Source organism: Tachysurus fulvidraco, chromosome 25, assembly GCF_022655615.1.
Source record: "Tachysurus fulvidraco isolate hzauxx_2018 chromosome 25, HZAU_PFXX_2.0, whole genome shotgun sequence".
Classification (NCBI taxonomy): Eukaryota; Metazoa; Chordata; class Actinopteri; order Siluriformes; family Bagridae; genus Tachysurus; species Tachysurus fulvidraco.
Genome location: NC_062542.1, coordinates 2,180,987 through 2,193,130, shown reverse-complemented (window position 1 = coordinate 2,193,130; position 12,144 = coordinate 2,180,987). Strand labels below are relative to the sequence as shown.

The 12,144-nt window shown below is 40.3% G+C and overlaps 1 protein-coding gene across 4 annotated transcripts in view; it reads right to left on the bottom strand.

The window, feature by feature from the left end:
• LOC113649693 (thrombospondin type-1 domain-containing protein 7A) overlaps window positions 1-12,144 on the bottom strand; it is a 103,416-nt gene that overhangs the window by 48,332 nt on the left and 42,940 nt on the right. For all 4 annotated transcript variants that reach the window (XM_047808356.1, XM_047808358.1, XM_047808357.1 and 1 more), the window contains exons 2-5: window positions 8,920-9,766; window positions 5,646-5,894; window positions 4,875-5,056; window positions 1-80 (exon numbers count right to left, since the gene is read on the bottom strand). The exon at window positions 1-80 is cut by the window's left edge and continues 76 nt beyond it. In XM_047808356.1, the coding sequence (XP_047664312.1) occupies window positions 1-80; window positions 4,875-5,056; window positions 5,646-5,894; window positions 8,920-9,766 (1,358 nt within the window). The remainder of the gene's footprint in view (window positions 81-4,874; window positions 5,057-5,645; window positions 5,895-8,919; window positions 9,767-12,144) is intronic.

The window sequence follows — 12,144 nt, the reverse complement described above, 5'->3', positions numbered from 1 at the left end:
CACAGGACACGGGATGTGGCACAGCTGGCTGGTACTCGGCACAGGACCCACACACAGCTGGCTGTCCACTGGCTGTGGTGCTGCAGGGCAAACACACACACACACACACACGTATAATCACACCTACAAGCTCCAAAGCAGATAAATATAGACGGTCTTAAGTGTGTGTCATGATGATAACACAGTTCAACAGAGACACTTTTCCAGTTATATGTGATCTAAAATGAATAATAGAACATTTTGTAAGTCATTTTGGCTACAAGCTAAACATCTAAATGTAATTAGGCTTTTTTTAAACAAAGGCTTCATAAAGAAAAGTGTTTTCTAGAACAGCTTGACTTCTTAACGATGTCAGACTGAACCGTGTCACGCTGCTGCGTGTGAGAGCCGGATGTCGGATCTCGGGAAGGCTCGGCTCTTTCTCTCGAAGCTTGATCCCAAAGGCTTGAAAAAACAAAACAACAAAAGTCTTTCACACCTCTGGGGAAGAGGGTGCGCCTAATTGCTTTCCCTCAGCGTGCGCCTGAAATTAATGGGGCTAAAAATGATAACGAGCATGCGGCAGCTCCAGATCACTGGATCAAGGGCTAAATTAACGCAGAGCTTCACAGGTTGGACTTGTTTGCTTTGCCAGATGGCCTGAAGCCTCTAAGCAGACGTTTGTGTGTAATCAAAACTCCTGGGCAGCAAGAAAACACATTCCTTCTACATCATCTATACACCGAAACACACACACACACACACACACACACACACACACACACACACACACACACACACACACACACACACACACACCAAAGACAAATCAGGTGAAAAGCTAGCAGTCTCACACAAGACAGCTACATCAAATACAACTGCATTTGTGAAAAATTCTTATGAATCAAGTGCTTATAATGCATTATAAACATGGATACAGCATACACAACACCTTATAATGAGCAGAGATTCTAGTTGAAACTACAGGAATAACACTTGCTAATGCATCCACCTGTGATGTCATAGAGCACTTTGAGAAGCATGTTATGAGCAGATCATGTTCCATACTGTATCACTCTATAAAGCTTAAGGACACGATTTCATAATGTCAGGTTATATAACACTATAAACCCTGAGAATACGTCAGATAGTTATATAAGTCAGGCTATATAAAGTTTTAAAGCATGTTATAAAGCATGAGGATTCTAACATCATCATGTCAGCTTATGTAAAGCTTTATGACATGCAAGCATATAATGCTATTATAGCAGGTTATATAACATGTTATAAAGCTCATGCATAATACTTCATAATGGCACATGACATAACCTGACATAAAGCATGTGCATATGACTTTAGTATATCAGATGAAATAACATTTTCTAAAGAATTAGCTTATAAATTCATAATGTCGGGTTATATAGCACTTTATAAAGCTTCATAATGTCAGTTTACATGAAACTATTACATGCTCAAACATTATTAAGTGTTACGTATGTTCATAAACCCACTTACACTTACTTTGTACATATGTACAATTTGTAAGCTGTTATGTCATACAGCATGTAATGTCTTATAAATACACTTATAATGAGTTATTAATGCATAATTCATATGACATAATACATAATTCACCTAAAAATGGTTTCAGAAACAGAATCCAGACACTTAGCCCAATTTCTAAGACCGGTTATAACCATTTATTACAGAATGACCCAGAACTCGTACCGCATACACACACACACACACACACACACACACACACACACACACACACACACACACACACACACACACACACCACACACACACAATTAATTACCTTCAAAGATTCATTACAGTGGCAAAAAACCCACACACTCCGTCTGTCACTGTCATATCTGACATCCTGAACATTTCCCACACTGCCGCATCAGTCCGTAGAGAACTCATTATATCTACAGTAAAGAGCAGAACTCCAAACACTTTTATATCTCTCTGTTTTTGGCAAACGAATAAAGAATCAGACTTCAAATTTATTCAATTTATTCAGAACATTATACAAAACCGAGGCACGGCATAGATTCAGAGCTTTATGAAGCTTTATGCAGTTTGCTTCATTTTGCTGTGACTTATATTAAACATTAAAGCGTGTAGTCCGGAAATGCTCAAACCTGATTGGTCAGAAGGTGTGGATTCATTTACTCAAACATACATTATTCATTTATAATAGAAGAGAAACTTTTATTTTGTCACGTCTACATTACAGCACTGTGAAATTATTTCTTCACATATCCCAACTTTAGAGGTTGGGGTCAGAGTGCAGGGTCAGTCATGATACAGGGTCACTGGAGCACAGAGGGTTAAGGGCCTTGCTCAAGGGCCCAACAGTGGCAGCTTGGCGGTGCCGGGGCTTAAACCCTGATCAACAACCCATAGACTTAACCACTTGATCCACCACTGCCCCAAAAAATCCCAATAGTATCAATAAGCAGGTGTGGGAGAAATCCAGTAAAATGGTTGCCATTGGTTACAGTATACTAAAATGTCCGCCATGTCACGACTCCATTTTTTTAATTTATTCTTTAATTGGAATGTTAAGAATGAACGTGTTGCTTAATCGGTGTTACTCGATATTGTTCGTACAGTTCAGCTCAGTACACGTTTTAGCATTTTGACGACTTTTTTTTGTTGTTGTTTTTGTTTGTGCCCCAGTATATTTACTGCAACAACACAACACAACACAACACAACACATTTAGCTGACATACAAACAAACGGTTATGCTATGTAGATGCGTTTGAGCAAGCAAGTGTAATGTGTTTGTCAGAAACGATTCCGAGTACTTTCAGGAATTACAACGTGACGCTGTTAGCTTGGAGAAAACTGCTCTGTTCGAGAAACCATTATATGAACACAGCCAGACGGTTGATTGCTTCTGGTACCGTAATCATTCTTCTCCTCTGGACAATACGGTGCAGCACGCAAGCGTAAATCCAGAACTGGCCACAGTTTGGTCAGGTACCTATTTCGTTTCCCATGAAAAAGTCACTGCATGATTAGTGATGGAAAGATTAGCACGAAATCCAAATATTGGTATTTTCTTTGGTACAAAAAAAAAACGGGAATAAATAGTTATTTGATGTTAACCTTTTATCTTGTTTTATCTTATTCAATTCAATTCAATCCAAGTTTATTTGTATAGCGCTTTTTACAATGGGCTTCGTTTCAAAGCAGCTTTACAGAACATAAACGTAGAACAGAAGTTAAACATAAGGAGAAAAAAAGAATTAATATAGTAAAAAATTAAGATATATATAGTTCACAGTGTGTATGTATGTATGTATGTATGTATGTATGTATGTATGTATGTATGTATGTATGTATGTATGTATCTTATCGCTTATAACCTTCTATAGAGCGTATCTTGCTTCTTTTGGATGGCTAGTCAAGGTGTAACAATACACTCTGGTCATGATTCAATTCGATTCCTGATTTAATTCGATTCTTATATAATATTTAATAAAATTCGAAGAAGAAATAAAATAAGACTGAAAAGGCTTTTTCTTTTCCTGAGTCGTAAACAACGTACATTTTTGTCTGTATAAACGTAAATACCTAAAAAAATTGTTCCAAAAAAAATCTGCTATTTTTAGCCTTTAACGTAGACCAAAAATATATAAATTAGTAAACAAACAAACAAACAAACAAACTAATAAATGTATCAGATATTTCAAAAGCCAATAATAGAGCTCCAAAGGCAGTTAAAAAGCCCGACCTCCACAACCTCTTCCTCAGGCTTTAAACTGATCTGTTGAAGACTTTCCCCAGTTCGTCCTTTCATACTCCTGAAATACTCTAATAAACACTGAGGATCTGAAGATGAGGTGGTCGCTGAAGATGGTGTCCTGTCATGCTGCTGCTTTGCCTCCGAAACAAGAGAAATCATCAAGCGAGGTTTTTGGTAAATATGGCCAAATGAATCTGAAGGGTGCCAATATATTTGTCCAAGGAAAATGAATTGTGAAGAATGAAGAGTTATTCTGTTGCAACTGTAAACTACTTGGTGATGATGCAAATAACAAACTCTGATTCAGAACTAATAGTAATCGTGACATTCGACCAATCAACGATGTTCACAATTTCAAGCCCCGCCCACATTCAGTTCGATGAAGTGCTAAGCGAAAGTTGTTCACAAGCCATGTCAGGTCTTTGTTTCTCAGCTCAGGTGATTCTTCTTGGTTTTTCTGATGCAACCTACACACAAGTTCCACACAACACAGTTCAAACAGCACAGATTGACTTCCTGTCTTCACAAACTCACTGCTTCCTGCCCTGTTCAGATCACCCTGATAACCGGATTGGGCCCCTGCACCATGTCGATTAGGATGCAACCCACCGCCTGCCTTTGAACACAGCACGAGCAGATGATGGTGTCTTTAAGAGCAATCTCTGCTGTAGCTCTTTCCTTCACAGCACTTTAAAGAAGCATCGGCTTGGTCGTGTGTGTGTGTGTGTGTGTGTGTGTGTGTGTGTGTGTGTGCTGGTAGGTGTCTGAGCACAAGAAGGGAAAAAATTAAAGATGCAGGAAAAAAGGCAAAGGAAGTGAAAATCCGGAGGAGGTATAGAGGTGAAGTTATTATGAAAGCAGGTGCAAAAGACAGAAATGAGGGAGAGAGACAGTGATGAAAAAGACAGAAAAATGAAGGACGTCTTTATACCTGTGTTTTAAAAACGCTGAGGCAGTCTGTATGAAAATGTATAATATGAGTTTCTATGAAAAAAAATGGAAAAATATGTATTTGAGGGGGAAAAAAAAAGGAACATATTCTTAGCTTGAAAATTTCAAATCATAAATCTTTCGATTTTGATGACGTTTTTTATCAGCAGTGTTTAAATCAGGTGTTGAATTTGTACCTGGTTTGTCATGGCTGCTGCTCAGGTCAGAGGTCGGATCGGCGTTAACTCGGATGCAGTACACCTCCCTGGTCTGCATGCCGCCTCCACACAACCCTGTCTGATTGGATCGTCGCCGGTCCTGCTGGCTGAGCAACACGTCCACGCGACACTCCGCCCACTCCGACGTCCTCCAGGTGTAGCTGATGAGGTCATGCGACAAACCGGTTACTAAAATTTTATACAGCATAAGTGTTTATGACAAGATATCCTATAACATTTTCCAAAAGAAATTGAAGTGTCAATAATTATTACGGAATTTAAAAAAAAAACGTACAATCGTTTTAAAGTCTGCAGGTTCGTCGCACGATCGCCAGATCAGATGATAATCAGTTGTAGCGTTTGATATTAAAGATCGAACGGGTTACAACTAGACCTGTTCCGTTCAAAACGAATCACAATGTTGTCTTGTATACTATTTATACATTTAGTGCTTTGAGAGTGTCTCCATGGAAACAAGACTTCAAGAACCCTGAAATGACGATGTTATTAAAATCTCTAAAAGTTCTGATTTCATTGAGAGCTGTAGTGTCATCCGTCATGACGTTCCAAGGTAAAACCAGAAAGTGTCATAACACATGTCACCTTATGTCTTGGAAGTTAACTTTATGATTGGTTATGCCTGGTGGAACAGACTTTATGAACATCGATTGAAGTGTTACTCATGAGTCTAATCACACCATCTGGATCTTTCTGCTGTATTTAGTGTCAGGCTTCATTGTGGATGCTCACATGTCACAGGGTGGGATGCTCTCTCCTACTGGCTCACACAGCTGCCTTTCCTCCAGATGCAGACACTGGGCTCCTCCACCCACTGGGAGCTGCTGGATGTCTCTGCTGCGGGTTCGGGTGCCTGTCGGGGTGTCTGGGTCGGCACACGTCTTGGAGCATGGGGTCCACTCCACCCACTCGCTCACCACACAATCCTTAGGCATCAGGCACGGCCGGTGAAGGTCGGGGAGACTCCAGTGGGGGCACTGACTACATCGACACACAAACTGCTACAGTGGGAAAAGTGCAAGGATTCTTCCATCACACTCAAGAACAAATCACAAACTCAAAATCTGACTCTTACGGATGAATTCCTTTCCATTTAACAGCTAAAATCTATCATCAGGACTATAATTGATGGATGTACTCTAATACTTACAGTTATACAAAACTCCCTGCTTGCAAACATCTGGATAACTGACTAACACGACTGCCAGTTCTCACTCCTCAGCCAGCTCTCCGCTACCATACACAAGCTAACACTGAGGCAAGGTCAAGGTTCAAGGTTCAAGGCTACAGGCCGAGTTAGGTTTGCTGTTCACTAAAGGCATTCACTAAATTCCAGGGGTTTCGTTACCACAACGTAAAGTGGACGTGAGGCAGTCTGTAACGCCCTCTTTAAAAAAAAACCCAGCATACTACAAATGACAAAACAGTCATACAGGTACATTTATTTTAGAAAACAAATAAACAACCAAAAACTACGGTTATGGTTAGGGTTAGATTATCAAATAGGCAAAGCCTACCCAATGATGCAATATCTGTTACGCTGTTCTGAAATCCCTGGAAATAAGTGCCTGCCGTTCACTAAACGTACACAACGCAGAGAAAAGATGGCTGTCGCATATATGCTGCAATTGTTTAGAACGTTGTTATCCCTAACATCTGAAGTATGTGGTATATAAAACTGATAACACTGATAAGAATGATCTCATAGAGCTCCTAATTTAGCTTACAAATTTCTAACTAGGAATTTTATCTTCAAATAGATTCAGGACCAGAGCAACTCTGAACATAGAAAATATAACAACTTTTATCTTAGAGAGAGGGCGGGGCTTAACCCTGTTACTAGTCTGTGATTGGTTGTCCAATAAAAAAAAACTGAATTCTTTGTTTGTTTCTTTATAGCACTTTCGTTTCGATTACATCGCTCTCGTTCAAAGTAGTTTGACTTTGCACTTGAGACAAAATCGGAATCAAGGATTTCTGTGACTACAAATTTTCCTTAATCTGTCTTTACCTGATTTGCCCAGCCAATGATCTCCTAGATATCAGTTAGCGTTAGCATTAATCAGTATCCCCATCCAAGCTGAAGTAATCAGACGTGTTTGTAAAATTGCCGATAATCACGATGCTTCTGAAGACTAAGAAACCGATCATTTTGTGTAAAATTGCAGCGTTTTATATTTTTTTCCTCCATGAGGCGAAGCGGCTGCCGGGATATTAGAGTTAATTACAGACTGCGTTTAATGCACTGTAGCCTCATTTAGCATTCGTGCATTTAGCTGTCACTTGTGCCACACAAGCGCTCAATTCGGAGCTGGATTTCTGTCAAAAAATAAATAAATAAATAAATAAACAAACTGATCAAAAGAAACGCGAGCCGAACGTTTGGAGGAATCTTGGCGAGAGCCGTGGAGCGATCGCTTCAGAGGAAAGTTTGTTCCAGTTTTGAGAAACGCAAGAGAAAAAACAAGTATGAATATTTCAGAGGCAGAAATAAACAACTTAAAGATGAATATTTATGCATTGGGGAGGTGCGAGTCAATTCCGTGGTTCCTTTTTAAAAAAAAATCATATTCCTGTCACTGCGTAGACGGACGGAGCGGTCGTGTTTTGTTACGAGCAGAAATATATATGACCGTCGCGCTATTCGATGTTTGTGTTACGTTTGTTTGTGATTTCGCCTCAAGACGTCAGCATTTCATTAGTCGTAACCTAAATAAGTATCACGCTCGCTTTACGACTTGCGTGATTTTGCTTTTTGCTCGTAAACATCACCTGACATCGTAGCAGCGTAACATCGTGTGAAGCTAATTTACATGATACATCACCACAGGCACAAACCAGCTTTTTTTTTTATTTTTATTTTTATCCTTTTTCCGTATCGAGAGTTGTGTAACTGTGCAAGAAGAAACACAAACATGGGTGATTCTTTTCCAAAACAGCTGCCCCACGATCTCATCTATGCCATGAACGAGTGTACAGAGTGTGTATAGAGATGTCATCGGTGTGGCAGAAAATAGGCATCAGAGAGAAAGAGAGAAAGTGTGATGCACAGCTTTGACAACCTGCTAGGAATAAATAGACAGAGAGAGCAAAAGAAAGGGGGGATAAGGAAGAAAAAATAGAGAGAGAGTGTGTGTGAGAGAGAAATAAAGAGAGAGAGAGAGAGAGAGAGAGAGAGAGAGAGAGAGAGAGAGAGAGAGAGAGAGAGAGAGAGACAGTTGTTCCCTGCCTGTCATCCCCCATGACAGAGGTGAGGGGAAATAAACAGAGGAACTCACAGATGCTGAAGCTGCTCTCAGCTGAAGTGTAGATCTAAATAAATTACTGACTGGGGAGTTTCCTCCGTCACAGGACAGAACGAGATCGTTAAATAGCACTGTGTGCTTGTGGTGGATGAGAAAAATAAACCTGGAGCTACAACATAATTGAATGGTCATTAATTGTGTAGTTCGCTACATTGTGACGGGGCTTTAAGTTCTGCTTCAAAATAACAAGAATGCCGAAGAAAATTCAGATGCCTCACCGAACACTGTAAATCAGCCGAGAGAAAGGACGACGCCGGCGCGGTTACCTCTAACTTGGAGCAAACATTGTCTCGGGAATGAACGTTTTATTACAGAAAAATTAGCAGTAGCATTATTAAGGAGTAGATAATGCATCGAGACCGAGGCTGAGACGTATGACCTTGAGTGAAGAGACCTTGAGTATTTAGAATGATTTTGACTTATACAGCGCAATCTGAATTTACAACCTAATCCGGACTATACAGAAAACGATTTATAAATAAATAAATAAATAAATAAACATCATTCCTGTTATCCAAAATGGCTGCCTTGTAACATCACAGCATTTCGCTGCTTTTTCTTTTGACTAGACAAGATTTTGGGTTCTAATTTTGAGTTCTCTTCAGTGCAAACCCAAAAAAGAACTGCCCAGTGTGAAACATTTCCTCACTCGCTGACGATATGGTGACAAAAGAAAGCTGGTGTTGGTGAGGTTTGTTTACCTGAGAGGCACGATGCTGCTGTTGCGGTGTACACAGACGACCTGTCGTGCCTGGTATCCCACCTCAATGCCAAACAGGCTGCTGTCCTGACGGTTCAATTTGTTGCGGTTGCGTTTGCTTTTGATGAGCTCACGTGTCTCTGGATCCCTCGAACCCTGTCTTTCTTTACCTTTCCTGCGTCGAACCTGCCGTGCGACACGAGGTGGCGAGACTGAAGTAGACGACATTGATGGTGGTGCAGGAAGGGGGTGGCACTCACTCCAGGAGCCCAAGCGCAAGTTGAAGACCATTTCTCTGCCCTCACAGTGCTTCGGCGCGCATGTCCGGAACTCTGTAAGGTTGGGACATGGCATGCCTCCAAACATCGGCGGTGCCAGGACAGAGCGAGCGCGATTCTGCAGTCCCAGACCACACGTCTTGGAGCAGGAAGTCCATGGGCTGAATTGAGACACCACGCAGTCCCTTGGGCAGGGAATCAGACAGGCCTGCTCCAGCCGTGGCCTCGGCTCAAAGTACTCGCAGATGGAATTGTCGGCTGGAGAAGCGTCGACTCTCAGCATGCAGCTCACCTCCCGTGTCTGGACTCCCGCCTCGGCATGTAAACAGTGCCCGCTGCCTCCTGAATGCTGAGCTACAGGCAAGCAACGGTTCCAGGAGCCTAGCTGCCAGTCATACAGATCACGGTGCCAGTCACACACTCGGAAGCAGCCCTGTTGGTTAGCCGGGCGTGATGACTGCTGGCAGTTGGTGGAAAGCGTGGTCCAGCCCTCCACATGGGCACACCACACGGCCCGGCTCTGACTGCCTCCCGGGCCACACTCGCTGCCCATACACCTTCCCCAAGGACCTGAGTAGAAATGGACCAAACACAAGGATTCCAGTTATAAACAATATTCACAGACTTAATAAAACCATAAATAAAATCTCCAGCTTTCCTTCATCCTAGTGGAAGTGTGTCCTGTACACAGAGAGTATAAACAAGACATAAACACCATCGAGTCACAATTCTCCTTTCCAGTCAGTTTTGAAATCTGTAACACACAGCTGTGTTCATAAGGCTACATAAAACCTACACAAGCCCTTTACAAGAACCAACTTAAAATTATATAATCCTTTATACAACCTTAATCAACAGAGATTTCAGAAAGCTTATATGAAGACTACTTTTGTTTAGTTTGGTCTCAATCTGACATAACACCAAGCAACAAATCAAGTGACATATAGTTTACATAACATTTTTTATGACTTTTAACTGTCTGACTTTGAAACAGCATAACAAAGAAAGTCAATTTTATGTTTCCAGACATTTTTAAACATTTTAATTTGTTTGTAAAAACTATTTTTATTTATGGGGTTTCATAAGTTTGCACAAAACCCACATAAAGCATTATAAACCAGTATAATGACTTATTCCAATATCAGTATCCAATATCAGGTACAGTATCTCATTCACACAACAGCGATATAAACGATATAACTGGCAGAACGAGTAAACACCTATGACACTGTGAGGGCAATTTGAATGTTTATAAATCTTTAACGGCATCTCGTTACAGTGTAATAACAACTTTTTTCTGATTAAATAAGACAGTGTTTGGAAGTGTTCTTTGCCATCACTGTTACCATCACATGACTCACCACAAGTACAGCAGGTGGAAGAAGCCTTGATAAATGTCTGTTTGGATAAATATCAGGGTTTTTTTTAGAGGCTTACGTAGGCTTTATGTAGTGCTATGAACATAAGAATTAGAGAAATTGTTCCAAATGCAAACTAGAGGTCTCTTTAGCTTTTGGTAAAATTTACAATGGTTATAAGGATTAATCATGTTACACACACACGCTAATAAAACTAAAATACAGATATAATAAAATATAATAATAAATAATGACCAAAAAAAGCTTTTTAATCAGCTAATTTATACAATTTACATCTCAGGTCTATTCCTTTATCTGATCTCTCGTGCCCTTGATGTCGAACTTGAGCTGTGTTAATAAAACAAAGTGGAATGTGGGTGTCTTAGCGGCGCTCCTTTATATTCTCAGCACAGTCGTCTAATGCGAATGCTGAGCGAGTAATGGGCTGAAATTAGTCACACTTTAATTATAGCTCATTACCTGATGCTGTGGAAGACTGGCAGCCAAAATGAGGCTGAAATTCTGACTACAGAACAAAATGTCTGTGAGCAGACAACACGATCGGAGAGAAGGAACATGATTGCTAAGAGGGAATTTTTGTGACGACAAACTCATTTGTTGTTTTTTTCTTTCCATCCTAACATGTTGCACAGGAATAAATATGAGGTTTCTATGGAAATTAAAGTCGCATTATGAAAGCGTGAAGGGAATACACTGGAATGTTCTCTGATTACACGACATTCAAGGATTTTGAGAGCACGGATATGAATACAAATTCAAACAAACTCCAGGATATTCTGAGAAGCTTCCAGATTGTCTAAAGGACCACAGATGTTTTGCAGTTTAGTACCGAGATGCGTCTTGTGACGTCGTCGCAGCACGGGTTCAGCCTCGTTCGTTCACATGAGTGCAAAAAGTAGAAAGTCATAGAAAGTCATTACATATGTGTCTTCACTGATAGGGGTTTACAAGAGGAATCCTAAGCTTGTCGTTTCACCATTTCAAACAGTTTTCCACAAAAAAAAGCTTAAATTCTGAAAATTCCCACAAAAAAAAAACTCCAGTGGAATCCTGAAGGATTAAATAAACACGAGAACCAAAACAAACACGAGATATATTCTAATATTTAATATATCTCTGTTTCTATGTGATTAAAAAAACAAAATGAATGCAATAGTGAGGTTCTAAGCCTCCCCGTTTAGCAAAATGTGGCCTGACCGCTTAGTCTCTAAAATTAATTATTTAATAACTAATTAAAATAAATTACTTTATTAAATTGACTGGCGTATGATTGACGACCTCGAAAAACTTATAATAACTAATCAGAGACAAAGAAGTTCACGTTACTGAGACAGAAAAATCAGAAAGCAGAATCAGTGACTGCTGGTCTTTCTGTCAGCCGCAACCCAGAGATAATGAAAAACAACTGAGAAAAATAATTACACAACATATACACATCATCATCCTCTTCCATCTTTTCCTCCTCCTCCTCCTTCTCCTCCTCCTCCTCCTCCTTCTGCTCCTTCTCCTCAGCCCTGTTTTTTTTCCATGTGGTTTCATTCATCTGTTCTTTCCGAGCCTCATTAGCGC